General features: G+C 40.6%; 1 protein-coding gene across 2 annotated transcripts in view; it reads left to right on the top strand.

The window, feature by feature from the left end:
• The window catches only part of LOC115224175, a 104,244-nt gene extending 89,215 nt beyond the window's left edge, over nucleotides 1-15,029 (top strand). For both annotated transcript variants that reach the window (XM_029794946.2, XM_036500673.1), the window contains 6 exons: nucleotides 2,473-2,688; nucleotides 5,288-5,379; nucleotides 8,911-9,047; nucleotides 10,776-10,876; nucleotides 11,460-11,666; nucleotides 14,800-15,029. In XM_029794946.2, coding sequence (XP_029650806.1) covers nucleotides 2,473-2,688; nucleotides 5,288-5,379; nucleotides 8,911-9,047; nucleotides 10,776-10,876; nucleotides 11,460-11,666; nucleotides 14,800-14,873 — 827 coding nt within the window. In that variant the 3' untranslated portion in view covers nucleotides 14,874-15,029. The remainder of the gene's footprint in view (nucleotides 1-2,472; nucleotides 2,689-5,287; nucleotides 5,380-8,910; nucleotides 9,048-10,775; nucleotides 10,877-11,459; nucleotides 11,667-14,799) is intronic.
• The last annotated feature ends 3,674 nt before the right edge of the window (nucleotides 15,030-18,703 follow it).

Raw genomic sequence — 18,703 nt, 5'->3', positions numbered from 1 at the left:
TCTTAATCTTATTTCGGCCAGAGGTCTTTCGTCACACTCCTGTGACCTCATCAGTGGTCCTTTGCTTTAGTATTTATGTTTCTTTACTACCCACAAGGGGCTAAACATAGAGGGGACAAACAAGGACAGACAAACGAATTTAAGTCGATTATATCGACTCCAGTGCGTAACTGGTACTTAATTTATCGACCCCGAAAGGATGAAAGGCAAAGTCGACCTCGGCGGAATTTGAACACGGAACGTAACAGTAGACGAAATACGGCTACGCATTTCGCCCAGCGTGCTAATGGTTCTGCCAGCTCGCCGCCTTTGCTTTAGTATTTAGTTTATTTATATTTATATAATATTTTGTTTATTTATATAAAAGTTATTTTTTCTAAAATAGTCCATATACATGCTAATGCTTAGTAGTAGTATTGTAACCAATTTAAGGGAGAACAATCAATAAAAACAATAATAAATCTCTGAACGAGATATAAACAGTAACCGGTCGACAACGTAAGGGGTATCAGCCATCTGAATGTGGCTAGCCTCTGGGGGGGTGGGGGTGGGGGTGTTACTGATGCTTTTAGCCCCAGGCGATCAACGTCACCAGAAGGACTTTAGACACTATCTCAGTGTCCTAGTGTTGTTTGCAAAGGGTGCAAACAACAAACAACAGGCAAAGCACTAAAGGTGAATCACAAGACACCTGAAGAAGGTTGTAATGTATACAGCTGATACATAATGAAAGCAACAATCAAGATGAGAACACCACTCCAATTGATACATAGTATTTGTCGGAGCCCTGGGAACAGTGAGCAAAAGTCTTGAGAAATACATGGAACAAATAGGGGCTGCAATAAGGGTGGAGCACTTGTAGAAAACAGCACTGCTTGGAATCGCTCAAATACTCCAGAAGGTGCTTGAAAAATAAGAAGTGTTACCTTAGTTCACTGGTCGTGAACAGCTGACACTGTAGTACATCTACAGCGTTAGAAGCTGTGCAAAGGCAATAATAATAATAATAACAATAATAATAATAATAATAATAATAACAATAATAATAACAATAATAATAATAATAATAATAATAATAATAATAATAATAATAATAATATTAACAGTAATAATAATAATAATAATAATAATAATAATAATAATAATAATAACAGTAATAATAATAATAATGATAATAATAACAATAATAATAATAATAATAATAATATAATAATAATAATAATAATAATAACAACAGTAATAATAATAATAATGATAATAATAATAATAATAATAATAATAACAACAATAATAATAATAACAGTAATAATAATAACAATAATAATAATAATAATAATAATGATGATGATGATGATGATGATGACGACGACGACGACGACGACGACGACGACGACAACAACAACAACAACAACAACAACAACAACAATAATAATAGTAGTAATAATAATAATTCTAAATTTTGACACAAGACTAGCAAATTTTGGGGAGGAGCTAAGTTGGTTATATCGATCCCCAATGCTCAATTGGTACTTATTTTAACGACCCCGAAAGGATGAAAGGCAAAGTCAACCTCAGCAGAATTTGAACTCAGAACATAAAGATGAACGAAATGCCACTAATTCCTCATCTTAGAAATATAAAACTGCTTTATTCTGAAGAGAATCAGGCATAGATGAATTGGTAAAGGAAGAAGAGTAAATCCATGATCTTTTGCAGGATCTCCCAGGATTGGTTGAAGAATGAGAAAAATAAACCCCAACTAAAAGGATTTTGCTGTCAGGGGTAGCAACAAAGACGTTGAGTTTCTCTAAGGTCAAAGACCTCCTTAAATCACATCCATAGACCACACACTGCTAAACAAATCCATTCAAACTCATAGGCAAATATAATCCATCTGATGTTCTTTTATATAGTTTCTATTTGCTTAATTTCATTCTCAGAGCTTCTTGGGTCAACCGAAGGCTGTAATGCAAGACACTCAGCCAAAATGTCACAGAAGGACATTTATAAACAGACTCACATGAATACGAGGCAAATTGAGCTTGGCCTTGTGCCGGTGGCACGTAAAAAGCACCATCCATTCGTGACCGTTGCCAGCCTCGTCTGGCCCCCATGCCGGTGGCATGTAAAAGCGCTATCCAATCGTGGCCGTTTGCCAGCCTCGTCTGGCACCTGTGCCGGTGGCACATAAAAAGCACCCACTACACTCATGGAGTGGTTGGCGTTAGGAAGGGCATCCAGCCGTAGAAACATTGCCAGATCAGACTGGGCCTGGTGCAGCCTTCTGGCTTCCCAGACCCCAGTTGAACCGTCCAACCCATGCTAGCATGGAAAGCGGACGCTAAACGACGACGATGATGATGATGATGACTTGTGTGCCACAATTAACACACCATCCTAATTAAGCATACCATTATTACTAAAGAGATATGTTACCATAAAATTATTACACATAATTCTTTTCCTCCCTAGATGAACATCACGTGGCCTACATTGATGAAGACACTCAATTCATATACTCATGCCCAGAAGAAAGTACCGGAAAGTGTGATACAAATAGTGTTTCACTCATGGTATACTCCAGACAAAAACAAATGACAAACGGTACCCTGGAGAAACTAAAAAACTTTCAGCCATTCCTATGCTTGAATATTTCTCAACTGAATACAGTAACATTTCCATCACTGAGTAAGTAAAATTGGTACATTTTTCAGAAATGTTTCTTCAATCTACCCTCATCCCAAGCTGTCCTAACTTAATTTCTCACAATCTTACTCTATCTCTCTTTCCTTCCGTCTTTTTCTTTGTTTTTATCCTCATCTGTCTCTATTGCTCTTTATCTTTCTTCTTCCAGTCTTTATCCCTCTATACCAGGGGTGGGCAAACTTTTTTGATCGCGGGCCGCACAGTGCGTCTTTGGAACCTTGGCGGGCCTCATTTATAAAAATCAAGTGAAAATATTGTGAATTACTGTACAACTGAAACAGTTACGAAGTATCTGCATAGAAGTTGGGATTCATAAAAGCTCTCGGTGGGCCGCATGAAAACCTATGGCGGGCCGCATACATCTGCGGGCTGTAGTTTGCCCACCCCTGCTCTATACCAATCAATTTCACTGTCTACATCTGTCTTCCTTTTTTCCCAATCTGTCTATCTTTCTATCTAATTCCCCTTCTTTGTGTCTCTCACACTCATTCTTCTTCAGCCAAAAACTTTCATGATTCACAATTTGAATGTCATACCACTACAACAATATCCATCATCATTAATACACCTCCATACCAACATCTATATCTTCCACTATAACTACATCCACCATTACAATTTTATCTCCAGCTAATCTAATAAACTGTTATAATTCATTATATTTATGTACGTGGTCTGATCAATAAATATCCAAACTGTTGCCATAGTAATGAAGCTAAGGCACACAAAATGAAGCCATTTGGCACAGATTGACCTTAAACTCTGCTGTGCATGCAACTAAGTTTTAACGTTCTATCTCACTTCCGCTGTTTACGGCAGTGCTTGGAAGGAACATGTGTAGTGTGTGATCATCCCATTGACCATGACAGAAAAAGTTGAGCAGAGAATCTGCATCAAATTTTGCCAAAAGCTTGGTGAAACCTGCTCAGAGACCTACACAAAGTAACAGAAAGTGTATGGAGAGGGGTGTATGAGCCACACACAGGTGTATGAGAGGTTCAGACGTTTCCAAGATGGCTGAAAAAATGTCAATAGTGATGAATGTTCTGAGAGACCAGCAACCAGCAGAACTGAAAGAAACATTGCTGATGTATGTGCAGCTGTGAGGAGAAATCATTGAATTGCCATCCATGAGTTACCAGTGGTTGGCGTTAGGAAGGGCATCCAGCTGTAGAAACTCTGCCAGATCAAGATTGAAGCCTGGTACAGCCATCTGGTTCGCCAGTCCACAGTCAAACCGTCCAACCCATGCTAGCATGGAAAGCGGACGTTAAACGATGATGAAGATGAGGATGTGCAGATTAGTTACAGTTCAGTTCAGTCCATTATCACTGAAGATTTGGGTACGAGACATGTGTCTGCTAAGATTGTGCCAAAACTGCTTTCAGCTGATCAAAAAGATACTCCGGTTTTAGTTGTATAAGATCTCCTTGATTGTGTTGAGAACGATGTAAACTTTTTGAAAACGGTCATAACAGGTGATGAATCATGGGTCTATGGCTATGACCCCGAAACAAAGGCTCAGTCTTCACAGTGGAAGACCTCAATTTCTCAGAGATTGAAGAAAGCGCAAATGATTTGAAGTAATTTGAAGACACTGTTGACCCTTTTCTTCGACCACAAGGGGATTGTTCATCAAGAGTATTCTCCACCAGGTCAGACAATAAACAAGGAGTACTACTATGACATTTTGTGGCATTTGCATACTCTCTTTACTCTTTTACTTGTTTCAGTCATTTGACTGTGGCCATGCTGGAGCACCGCCTTTAGTCGAGCAAATAGACCCCGGGACTTATTCTTTGTAAGCCCAGTACTTATTCTAGCGGTCTCTTTTGCCGAACCGCTAAGTAACGGGGGCGTAAACACACCAGCATCGGTTGTTAAGCAATGCTAGGGGGACAAACACACACACACATACATATATACATATATACGACAGGCTTCTTTCAGTTTCCGTCTACCAAATCCACTCACAAGGCATTGGTCGGCCCGGGGCTATAGCAGATGCTATTTGTCAGAAAAGTCCACAATTGCATGTCTCCAGTGAGTGACAATTTCATCATGACAACGCGCCTGCATGTTCAGCACAGCTTGTGCAGCAGTTTTTGGCAGAGCATTTCCCAAGTCCAACAGCCACCATTTTCCCTTAATCTTGCCCTTGCGACTTTTTCCTCTTTCCAAAAATCAAATCCCACTTGAAAGGAAGATGGTTTCAGGATGTCGAGGAAATCAAAGTAAATGCAGTGAGGTGGCTGCTGATTATCTCAGAAAACGAGTTCCAGGAATGCTTCCATCATTGGAAACGGTACTGGATTAAGTGTGTGGCTTCTGAAGGGGACTAGTTTGAAGGAGATTAAATGCCAAATTGATATGTGCTGTAGTTTTGTTTTTATAGCACCAGTCCAGATACTTGTTGATCAGACCTCGTAATTGTTTGGCACAATTCTTCATGTGAAAATGTGTGTTTAAACAGACATTGTAATACTTGAGGATGGTTTGTTTTGTTTTTTTTCTTTGCCAACTAAACACACACACTATTTGATCTTCACTATAATATAGTTTTGTATATCCTTAATTCTAGATTTCACAGAACCTACAAAATTGACGAACAACACACATACTACATGCTCTGTGGAAAATATTCCTGGTATTGAAAACTACAACCAGTCAAAGGTTTGTTGTTGTTGTTGATATTCTTTAGCTTTAACTCAGCTCTAAGTAGGAATGTAGTCCAAGACACTACAGCCATGACCATCAAATTTTTTTTTTTTTTTCCCAGGCACCAAATTGCATTTTTCTGGGCATGTTTCCTTTTCTGATCAGGTGTAATTTCAAGAAAAATTTACTGCTCTTTCTAGCATGTCAAGTGACCACACATAAAGGTTCCCTAATTATATCTGTTTGGAGAAATTTTACACTGGCAATGTTGATGTATTATAAGAGTGGCTGTGTGGTAAGTAGCTTGCTTACCAACCACATGGTTCCGGGTTCAGTCCCACTGCGTGGCATCTTGGGCAAGTGTCTTCTACTATAGCCTCGGGCTGACCAAAGCCTTGTGAGTCGATTTGGTAGACGGAAACTGAAAGAAGCCAGTCGTATATATGTATATATATATATGTATGTGTGTGTATATGTTTGTGTGTCTGTGTTTATTCCCCTAACATTGCTTGACAACCGATGCTGGTGTGTTTATGTCCCCGTCACTTAGCGGTTCGGCAAAAGAGACCGATAGAATAAGTACTGGGCTTACAAAGAATAAGTCCCGGGATCGATTTGCTCGACTAAAGGCGGTGCTCCAGCATGGCCGTAGTCAAATGACTGAAACAAGTAAAAGAGTAAAAGAGTAATTAGATGAAAAAGTGAAAATACAACAACGTGGCAGGAACTAGAGAGACTAAGATGATAAATTGATTGGGGACAGAGAGAACTGAAAACTGGGCCTCCATCAGTTACAACGACAAGGGTTCCAGTTGATCTGGTCAACAGAAAAGCCTACTCATGAAATTAACATGCAAGTGACCGAGTACTCCTCAGACTCCTACCTATTTCTTTACCACCCACAAGGAGCTAAACACAGAGTCTTTACTACCCACAAGGGGCTAAACACAGAGAGGACAAACAAGGACAGACAAACGGATTAAGTCGATTACATCGACCCCAGTGTGTAACTGGTACTTATTTAATCGACCCCGAAAGGATGAAAGGCAAAGTCGACCTCGGCGGAATTTGAACTCAGAATGTTGCGGCAGATGAAATACCTATTTCTTTACTACCCACAAGGGGCTAAACATAGAGGGGACAAACAAGGACAGACAAACAGATTAAGTCGAAGATTAAGAAGTGCAAAAGATTGTCTTAACTGGTACATCACATGTATTGAGAAGAGCATTGTCGATGTGAGAACTATTACTACCCATGTATTTTAATTTAACTTTATTTCTATCAAAAAAAAAAAAAAAATGAACGAACTAGTGAGTTTAGTCTAATGGCCTACCAATGTATACTATGAGTTTCTTTGCCCTAGGGGTCGGGAAGACACTCGGCAAGAAATGGAAGCAAATTTGAAAGAAGAAGAAAATCCCATAATAATAATAATAAGGGGTTAGTTGATCACATTGACTCCAGTACATGACTGGTACTTTATTTTATCAACCCTGAAAGGATGAAAAGAAAAGATGACTTCAGCATGACTGGAACACGGAACAATCTGAAGAAATTCTGCAAAGCATTTGAGGCATTTAGTAACAGTGTCATAAGCACAACATTTTCGAGGTTAGTATCTCAATTTCTTTGTCTCAACGTCTAGAATCCGAAAAAGTTGGGAGGAAGAACCAATGAGGCTTGCAATAAGGTTGAAATCCAGCTGAAAAAAATTATTATACCTCAACGCTACAAACACGATGCTCGCTCACCCAAACTCAGACCAGAGAGTTTAGTAACACACCATTGTAAGCACACCACATGCTCAATCAATAACTTTGGTGTGGTCCCTGTATCGTTTTTCAAGGTGTTAAGGTTCATTTTGTTAATATTCCTTGTTACCATCATAACGATAATGGGCTATTGTCTTATTATCTTGTTTTACCTACCACTTAAAGATTCTTACCTTGGTATATTAAAGCACAAACAATACCTTTGGGTGGGGTCTCTGTATGTTTTTTCTAGGTATTGTGGCTAAAATATGTAATTTGGTACACCGTTTCATAGTACCAGGATATTCTATAAAATGAGACAGATGCAGTCACTGTTTCATCTTTCAGACGCATACATAATAATTAATTTTACACAGGTCGAATGACTAGAGGAGGTCTTCATGGTCATTTTAAGACCAAAACTAGCTTCCTAACTTCATTTCTTGCCAAGATATTGCATTCTGAAGGTTGCAAAACTTTAACTGTGCTTTTTTCGGCTTTTAAGTTTTGGCGCTTTCAACAGTCTGTTACTAAATGCCTCATTTATTTCAATGCCTTAATAATTCTGCCAGCCCACTACTTCTTTGGTCATCAATACTAACATTCCCACCATAAATACTACAATTAGCATCAAAACTACAACCTGTTACCACTATTACTAATACCAGTTTCTACTATTACTAACACTAATACCACCAGTATTGTCACTAATACTTCTACTATTACCAATACCATTACTAAATCAACTAATATAATCATCAGTGCTAGTACAACTACTACTACTACTACAACCAGTACTAATTCTACTCCTACTATTATCATGAACACCTTTGTTACTTGCACCGATACTACTATAATGATTACCACTTTTATAGCTACAATTTCAGTTTTTTTTTTTGTTTGTTCCTTCTCAAGCCACTCCTGGCTCATAAGGGCCGGTTTCCCAGTTTCCTTGGCGTATAGGTTCCTCACCTGGATGGGACGCTGGTGAGCTGCAAGATGCAGGAGGAAAGAGTGAGAGAAAATTGTGGCAAAAGAGTCAGCAAAAGTTCACCATTACCTTCTGCCGGAGCCGCGTGGAGCTTAGGTGTTTCGCTCATAAACACACACATCACCCAGTCTGAGATTCGAATCCATGATCCCTCGACCGCGAGTCCGCCGCTCGAATCACTAGGCCATGTGCCTCCACAATTTCAGTAGGGTTACTTGAGTAAATCCCACCTGCTTTATACCTTATGATGATGGAAGCACTCCATCAGTTACGACAATGAGGGTTCCGGTTGATCTGAATCAACGGAACAGCCTACTCGTGAAATTAACGTGTAAGTGGCTGAGCACTCCACAGACACGTGTACCCTTAAAGTAGTTCTCAGAGATATTCAGCGTGACACAGAGAGTGACAAGGCCAGCCCTTTGAAATACAGGTACAACAGAAACAGGAAGTAAGAGTGAGAGAAAGTTGTGGTGAAAGAGTACAGCAGGGATCACCACCATCCCCTGCCAGAGCCTCGTGGAGCTTTAGGTGTTTTCGCTCAATAAACACTCACAACGCCCGGTCTGGGAATCGAAACCGCGATCCTATGACTGCGAGTCCGCTGCCCTAACCACTGGGCCATTGCGCCTCCTTTTATACCTTATAAAAGCAGAGACTCTTGTGTCTATAAAGGAAATAATTACACAGGAAATTGAATTTCCTAAATTGCTAATCTTTCATTTCTAAATTGATAAATGGCATTCTTTATTTTCCTGAATTATTACAGCTAATAGCCAACATTTGCTTCAATCATTTCAGCTTCTTGGAACATGGTATGAAGTAGCGCATTCTGATATCCCTGACCAAATAGGAAAGAGGGGTGCAAACCATACACACAGAGTTCAATTCTATGAGGACACAGATGGACATTTAAAACTTGGATATCAATATGCTAAGTAAGTATTACATTACAATAGTAAGACAAGTGTTGTTACCATGGGACAGAGATATGTATTTTTTTTTTATTGCCCACAAGGGGCTAAACATAGAGGGGACAAACAAGGACAGACAAAGGGATTAAGTCGATTACATCGCCCCCCCCCCCCCCGCCAGTGCGAAATTGGTACTTTATTTATCGACCCCGAAAGGATGAAAGGTAAAGTTGACCTCGGCGGAATTTGAACTCAGAACGTAACGGCAGACAAAATACCTATTTCTTTACTACCCACAAGGGGCTAAACATAGAGGGGACAAACAAGGACAGACAAAGGGATTATGTCGATTACATCGACCCCCCACCCACCCAGTGCGAAATTGGTACTTTATTTATTGACCCCGAAAGGATGAAAGGTAAAGTTGACCTCGGCGGAATTTGAACTCAGAACGTAACGACAGACGAAATACCGCTAAGCATTTCGCATGGGACAGAGATATGGACATTGGTTAGAAATACATTAATAGTATGGCTGCTATATTAGACAACACAATATTACTATTGCATTATATTACACCACACAATACTCCATGAGCTTTCCTAATTCCTGTACTATATTAGTTGTGATACACTATATCACACCAGTCTCCTTATACAGGGTATCACAGCAGCTGTGGCCATGCACTGTACCAGCTGCCCTTTTACATTGTGCAAGCCATTCTAATACACTACACCATACCAGCCATCCTATGACATTATAATAAAGAAATTATTGTATACAGTGCTCAGGTGCACCACAACTTGTCAAAAGTGCATATAAAGTATATGCAGTAATGTACAAATGTCTGGAAAGCGAACAGTGTATGAGTCAGATACATGCTTGCGTGTGTATGGAGGGGAGAGAAAATCAGGTGTAGTGTTGGCGAATCTCAGGAAGCATGGAAGTTTTGAAGGATGCAGTGCTCCGACAACTAACAACCGGCAGTTTGTTCCATGCTTCAGCAACTCTTAGTGTGAAAAAATTTTTCTGAAAGTCATGGGAGCTGCGCTGTTTTCTGACTTTGTAAACATGTCCATGGGTGTTAGACAGGTGGAGTTTGAAAAGGTGCTCGGAGTTATTGATTGTAAGATGGTTAATAATTTTATGGGTGTCTGCCAAGTCAGCTGCCAGACGTCGGAGTTTCAATCTGTCCATGCCCAGGACACTGGGCAATACAAATACAGGAATGCAAGTTGTTTTAAAGTGTAGTGCAATCTGCATCTCTCTCTCTTTACCTATCTCTGATTCAGTTGTTTCTGTCTCTCTGCCACACTCTAACCTTTCATCACCTCCAATTCCCCCTCCCTCTCTCAAAGGACTTGCAAGTTACTTGGTGACCCAGCCAGTTTTGGTGCCACATAAAAAAAGCACCCAGTCCACACTGTAAAGTGGTTGGCATTTGAAAGGGCATCCAGCTGTAAAAACCATGCCAAAACTGACCTCGCCTGTGATGGTGCTGCAAAAAATACACTCAGTCCACTCTGCAGGGTGGTTGGTGTTAGGAAGGGCGTCCAGCTGTAAAAATCCATGCCAAAACAGACACTGAAGCCTGGTGCAGTCTTCTGCCTGGCCAGCTCCTGTCAAACTGTCCAACCCATGCCAGCATGGAAAGCAGATGTTAAACGATGATGATGATGATGATGATGTTCAATCTTGTATCCTAACAGTATTCCTCTTCTAAATGATCTTTGCTATTCTTGTTTCTTTCAGCAACAAGACAGACACTAGTGGTGCATTTGTTGGTGACATACAACCTCAATGTGCTCATGATCTCAGTGGACATTTTACAACAAAGTACACATTTTCTGCACGTAAGATATTGCACACAATATTGTCAATATATATCCTGTATTACATTTGATGTGAACTCCTTTCTCTCTCTCTCTCTATTACACACTCTCTGTGTGTGTATATATATATATATATTAGAAAAAATGAGGTACTCAGAAATATATTTACAGATATTTATTTGTAATATACAAATAAATATCTGTAAATATAAAACCATCCGAATTTGTGAGTACCTCATTTCTTCTAATATTAAACACCTGTACATCATCTCCAAACCTTCTAATATATATATATATATATATATATATATATATATAATCAAAGTAAGCAACAAGAATATCTTCGGTAATTTGGTACAATCGTTTCATGGTGTAGCATGAAACGATTGTACCAAATTACCGAAGATATTCTTGTTGCTATCTTTGATTATAATCACGCCATGGATTTATATGGATAACACCATACAAAATTCTGGTGCATCTGACTATTTGAATCTATCTATATATATATATATGCTTGTGTGTGTGTGTGTGTGTGTGTATAAATATATTTCCTTTAGTGAGGATCCTTTCTCTCTGAATCTATATTTATTCTTTATTGCAGTTGTAAAGATCCTGTATACGGATTATGATAATCTCACGATAATATTCGTCTGCGCTTTCACCAACTACTACGGTGAATGCCATACGCCTATGGTCCACATAATGAGCAGAAAGATGGAACTTACAACACACATGCTCAGCATGGCTGAATCCACCTTCAGTAAAGTCTGTGTTAATCCAGATAAAATCCAGATAGTGCAGGATGTTTGTAAGTAAACAGTGCTTCTTTATATTATTTTCAAAGGCTACTTAAATGCATGATAGCAACAGTGAATGATGAATAATCATCATCATCATCATCATTGTTTAACGTCCGCTTTCCATGCTAGCATGGGTTGGACGGTTTGACTGAGGGCTGGCGAACCAGATGGCTGCACCAGGCTTCAATCTTGATCTGGCAGAGTTTCTACAGCTGGATGCCCTTCCTAACACCAACTATTCCGAGAGTGTGGTGGGTACTTTTACGTGCCACCAGCACTGGGCCAGCCAGGCGGTACTGGCAACGACCTCACTCGAATCTTTTACACATGCCACCAGCACAGGTGCCAGTAAGGCGACGTTGGTAACAATCACGCTTGAATGCTGTCTTTTACGTGCCACCAGCACGGAGGCCAGATAGCCGCTCTAGCAACGATCACACTCGGATGGTGCTCTTTAACACAATACTAGTAACAATCACGGTCGAATGGTACCGTTTAAGTGCTACTGACACGGAAGCTGGTAGCCGCTCTGTCAGTGATCACACTCGTATGGTGCTCTTTGCACCCTGCTAACATGGACGCCAGTCATCGAATTTGATTTTGATTTTAAAGATGATAATAACATTACTCACTAAGAAAATGCTGATGATAATGATGCTGATGGTAATGAATGAACATTTAGTGATGTGAGTCTGTTGCTGAATTTTTGTGAGTGAGTTATTTGATATTACTGTGTAGTCTACCACTTAAGGGGTTAATCTCATCACTATATTGGGTATGTGTGGCTGTGTATAAGTTTTCACACAATAGTAGTGTGTGTGTGTGTATTTAGTTATTTTAACCCTTTAGTGTTTAAACTGGCCACATCCGGTCCAAAATATTCTACATGTTTTATATTTGAACTGGCCATATCTAGCCTCTCACACCTAACCTACATTGACATTCTAAAAATAAACAATCACATCATTGAAACCTCAAAGCTGTAAGCTAATGCATGATTAATTCAAAACAATTTGAGTGAAAAAGTATTACAGTTAACAGAATAATCTGAACACTAAAGGGTTAAACTAAAACACTGTCTTGTCACTATTCCAAACATCATCACATTGAACTCGGAGTAAAAACAGTGAAGTTTTAACAACTCTGAATAAATGAATAATTAGACAAAGTGATAGATGTAGATGAATGGCTTAGGTGTAGACGAATGGCTTGTGAGGACTCTATAAGCTATGTATGGAGAGTAAAGAGAGTCAACAATAGGCGCAGGAGTGGCTGTGTGGTAAGTAGCTTGCTAACCAACCACATGGTTCCGGGTTCAGTCCCACTGCGTGGCATCTTGGGCAAGTGTCTTTTGCTATAGCCCCGGGCCGACCAACGCTAATGAGTGGATTTGGTAGATGGAAACTGAAAGAAGCCGGTCGTATATATGTATACATATATATATATATATGTATGTGTGTGTATATGTTTGTGTGTCTGTGTTTGTTCCCCTAGCATTGCTTGACAACCGATGCTGGTGTGTTTACGTCCCCATCACTTAGCGGTTCGGCAAAAGACACTGATAGAATAAGTACTGGGCTTACAAAGAATAAGTCCCGGGGTCGATTTGCTCGACTAAAGGCGGTGCTCCAGCATGGCCGCAGTCAAATGACTGAAACAAGTAAAAGAGTAAAAAGAGTAAAGAGTAATGAATTCAGTGATGAATTTGAGGGGAGGGGTCCATTCAAGTGCAGTCCTCAATCCTCTTGTATTCATCAAAAGTCACACAGACCAAGACTGTCTCTAAATGCTCATTATCTACTTCTCGTAGTTGAATCGAAAGGGGAAAACTAAACCTAGAAGCAAGGAACTTCAAGGTAAGCATTCCTAAGACTGGATGGAAGCACTCCATCGGTTACAACGATGAGGGTTCCGGTTGATCCGAATCAACGGAACAGCCTGCTCGTGAAATTAATGTGTAAGTGGCTGAGCACTCCACAGACACGCGTACCCTTAACGTAGTTCTCGGGGATATTCAGCGTGACACAGAGAGTGACAAGGCCGGCCCCTTGAAATACAGGTACAACAGAAACAGGAAGTAAGAGTGAGAGAGAAAGTTGTGGTGAAAGAGTACAGCAGGGATCACCACCATCCCCTGCCGGAGCCTCATGGAGCTTTTAGGTGTTTTCGCTCAATAAACACTCACAACGCCCAGTCTGGGAATCGAAACCGCAATCCTATGACCACGAGTCCGCTGCTCTAACCAAAGGTTTCAGTAAGCAGGAAAGAAAATAGGGGTCTGATATCTTCAGGGAATTAGCCTTGCTCAATATGAAGAAAAGGAGTAGGCATAAATGCCAAACACTAGACTCTCAATGTAAGCTATGGTCACACAAAAACTGTTCTGGAATCACAAGCAGACAAAGAGAAAACGTTATTAACACTGAGACAGAAGCAGTATTAATATCAAAAGGTGGTCTTCATCTCTCACTAAACATGGAGGTTGTGTTAGAATACAGAATACACAAACTTTGCAATGCATACTTGTATAGTGTGTTTGTGTTTTTAAAGAAACAGCTCAGTAGTTGTTGTAATACCCAAATCTTGTGAATAACTTTTCGAAGTGGAAACTGTATTTCTCAGAAGAGTTATTTACACAATAGACAATCCTTGATGTATTCACTATTTATTCTTTTACTTGTTTCAGTCATTTGACTGCGGCCATGCTGGAGCACCGCCTTTAATCGAGCAACTCGACCCCAGGACTTATTCTTTTGTAAGCCCAGTACTTATTCTATCGGTCTCTTTTGCCGAACCGCTAAGTGACGGGGACCTAAACACACCAGCATCGGTTGTCAAGCAATGCTAGGGGGACAAACACAGACACACAAACACACACACGCATATATATATATACATACATATGACGGGCTTCTTTCAGTTTCCATCTACCAAATCCACTCACAAGGCATTGGTCGGCCCGAGGCTATAGCAGAAGACACTTGCCCAAGATGCCACGCCGTGGGACTGAACCCGGAACCATGTGGTTGGTAAACAAGCTACTTACCACACAGCCACTCCTACGCCTATTGTAATTTTTTTTTTCTATTTTTGCCCATTTATATTATTAATAAATTGTGTGTTGTGTTTAATATTTTCTAGCTGCAAGTGAGGTGAACCATAGCTGTAACACAGTGAAGAGTACTGATTGGAAGAAAGAAAGACAAAGCAGATAAACGACACGGTGACAGAACACTAATAGATTGATGTTTTTTAATATTGATCTTAATTGCTTCAGAGAGCATGAAATGGTTTATGATATTTCAATGTACCCGTTAGCAAAATAGTAAATTGAGAAACGAAAATTTAAATAAATACTTCATTTATATCCACAGTTGTTCTGCCTTCACTCTTTCAATAGACTTCATTTTGTATCAGCTAAGCATATATTTCAAATCTTCACATAATAATAATCATCATCATCATCGTTTAACGTCCGTTTTCCATGCTAGCATGGGTTGGACAGTTTAATCGGGGTCTGGGAAGCCCGAAGGCTGCACCAGGTCCAGTCTGATCTGGCAGTGTTTCTACAGCAGGGTGCCCTTCCTAACGCCAACCACTCCATGAGTGTAGTGGGTGCTTTTTACGTGCCACCGGCACAGGTGCCAGGGGAGGCTGGCAACAGCCACGATCGGTTGGTGCTTTTTACGTATCAGGTGAGGCTGGCAACAGCCACGATTGGTTGGTGCTTTTTACGTGCCACGGGAGGCTGGCAACGGCCACGATCGGTTGGTGCTTTTTACGTGTCACCGGCACGGAAGCCAGTCAAGGCGGCGCTGGCATCGGCCACATACAGATGGTGGTTTTTTACGTGCCACCGGCACAGGTGCCAGGGGAGGCTGGCAACAGTCACGATCGGTTGGTGCTTTTTATGTGCCACCGCCACGGAAGCCAGCCAAGGTGGCACTGGCATCGGCCATGTACAGATGGTGCTTTTTACATGCCACTGGCCCAGGTGCCAGGGGAGGCTGGCAACAGTCACGATCAGTTGGTGCATTTTACATGCCACCAGCACTTCCAATTTTTTTTTATAATGAATGTAACAATTGTTTTGTCATCAATTTTGCCTTTTTAAGCTGTGAACAGTCAATTTCGTAAATGTTGTAATAAGTGCATGTTGTAATATGCACATTGTAACATGCACACATTGGACTATGTGCATAGTGTTCAATGTACTTGGCTTCACAGTAAGAGGCCCTCCCTCCAACTCTGAAGTGAATGTATTTATAAGATAAACTGACTGAGGCAAACAGACTTTTTTTTAATTCTTTTTGCTATATGAAAGAGAAAAACACAATGGCTATGACAAGATTTGAACTCATGGAAGTTATATGACACCTTAAAAAATCACATGATAAAAGATAATTATAGGCGCAGGAGTGGCTGTGTGGTAAGTAGCTTGCTAACCAACCACATGGTTCCAGGTTCAGTCCCACTGCGTGGCATCTTGGGTAAGTGTCTTCTGCTATAGCCTCGGGCCGACCAAAGCCTTGTGAGTGGATTTGGTGGATGGAAACTGAAAGAAGCCTGTCGTATATATGTATATGTATGTGTGTGTATATGTTTGTCTGTGTTTGTCCCTCTAGCATTGCTTGACAACTGATGCTGGTGTGTTTACGTCCCCGTCACTTAGCGGTTCGGCAAAAGAGACCGATAGAATAAGTACTGGGCTTACAAAGAATAAGTCCTGGGGTTGATTTACTCGACTAAAGGCAGTGCTCCAGCATGGCCGCAGTCAAATGACTGAATCAAGTAAAAGAGTAAAGAGTAATACTTTACGTTATTTTACTTTTCAAATATAATTAGTTTATTATCAACAACAAAGTGTGTGATTTTCTTTAACTTCTTGGCTTATTACATAAAACATGCTAACACCCACTTCCCTATAAAAGTTTTCATCAGCCAGACAACCTTAAATATTTTCCCTCTTGTTCTTTAACCCTTTAGCATTTAAACCGGCCATATCCGGCCAAAAGTATTCTGCCTGTTTCATGGTCAAACTAGCTAGATCTGGTCTCTCACACCAACCCTACAATATCGTTTTAAAAATTAACAGCTACCTCATCAAAATCTCAAAGCTACAAGATAATGCATGATTAGTTCAAAACAATGTGGAGGAAAAAGGATTAATTTTGGCAGAATAATGCGAACACTAAAGGGTTAAAGATATTATGCCACACAGTGGCCCCCCGCAAAACTCCTATCCCTTTCTCTCTACTCAAGCAAAGATTCAAAGTAACAGTTAGATTATGCTTAGCAGACGAGGCCCAATAAGACACATAATGGTAGCTACAGTTGATGTAGGTAACTGGGATATAGATACATGATGGTGGTAGATGGTAGCTAAAATAGAAGGCAGCGAGCTGGCAGAAACGTTAGCACGCCGGGCAAAATGCTTTGTGGTAATTTGTCCGTCACTGCGTTTTGAGTTCAAATTCCACTAAGGTCGACTTTGCCTTTCATCCTTTCGGAGTCGATAAATTAAGTACCAGTTAGGCACTGGGGTCGATGTAATCAACTTAATCCATTTGTCTGTTCTTGTTTGTCCTCTCTGTGTTTAGCCCCTTGTGGGTAGTAAAGAAATAAATATATATATATATATATATTACGTTCTGAGTTCAAATTCCGCCGAGGTCAACTTTGCCTTTCATCCTTTCGGGGTCGATAAATTAAGTACCAGTTAGGCACTGGGGTCGATGTAATCGACTTAATCCATTTGTCCGTTCTTGTTTGTCCCCTCTGTGTTTAGCCCCTTGTGGGTAGTAAAGAAACAGGTAATAGTGACATAGATACATGATGGTAGTAGATGGTAGCTAAAATAGAGGTAGGGGATGATAGTATAAACATGTGATATTAGTGGAGAGTAGCTACTGAATAGGTAGTGGTGATGGTATGAACATATGATGGTAACTACAGTTGAGGTAGATGGTGTTGGTATGGACATGTGATGATAGTGACAGCAGAGGTAGGTAGGTGATGGTGGTATAGACATGTGATGGCGGAGAGCTGGCAGAAACATTAGCACGCCGGGCAAAATGCTTAGCGGTATTTCGTCTGCCGTTACGTTGTGAGTTCAAATTCCACCGAGGTTGACTCTGCCTTTCATCCTTTCAAGGTCAATAAATTAAGTACCAGTTACACACTGGGGTCGATGTAATCGACTTAATACCTATGTCTGTCCTTGTTTGTCCCCTCTATGTTTAGCCCCTTGTGGGTAATAAAGAAATAGGTATGGAGATGTGATGGTAGGGGATGGCAGGACTAATAATATAAGACAAAATTGTATGATCAAACAGAAGGAAAAGAATAGTAATTTAAGTAAAGAAGGGGCCATCAATAACAGTAGGATATAAGGCAAGTAGTATTTACAGAGGAATCATCATCATCGTTTAACGTCCGCTCTCCATGCTGGCATGGGTTGGACGATTTTGACTGAGGACTGGCAAACCGGATGGCTGCACCAGGCTCCAGTTTTGATCTGGCAGAGTTTCTACAGCTGGATGCCCTTCCTAACACCAACCACTCCGAGAGTGTAGTGGGTGCTTTTTACGAGCCACCGGCACGGGTGCCAGTCAGGTGGTACTGGCAATTCGAATCTTTTTACACATGCCACCGGCACAGGTGCCAGTAAGGCGACGCTGGTAACAATCACGCTCGAATGGTGCCCTTTTACGTGCCACCGGCAAGGAAGCCAGTTAGCTGCTCTGGCAACGATCATGTTCGGATGGTGCTCTTGGCACAAGTGCCAGTAAGGTGACGCTGGTAACGATCACACTTGAATGGTGCCTTTTATGTGCCACTGGCATGGAAGCCGGTTAGCCGCTCTGTCAACAATTACATTCGTATGGTGCTCTTTGCACCCCGCTAGCACGGATGCCAATCATCGAATTTGATTTTGATTTTGATTTCACTTGCCTCAACAGGTCTTTGCAAGCAGAGTTTAGTAATAAGGAAGTGAGATAAAAGATATCATATAGCTGAATCACCCAACCTCCACTACCTCAAT

Source organism: Octopus sinensis, linkage group LG2, assembly GCF_006345805.1.
Source record: "Octopus sinensis linkage group LG2, ASM634580v1, whole genome shotgun sequence".
Taxonomy (NCBI): domain Eukaryota; kingdom Metazoa; phylum Mollusca; class Cephalopoda; order Octopoda; family Octopodidae; genus Octopus; species Octopus sinensis.
Note: the sequence above shows the minus strand (reverse complement) of the source record. Positions and strands in the feature narration are given on the sequence as shown.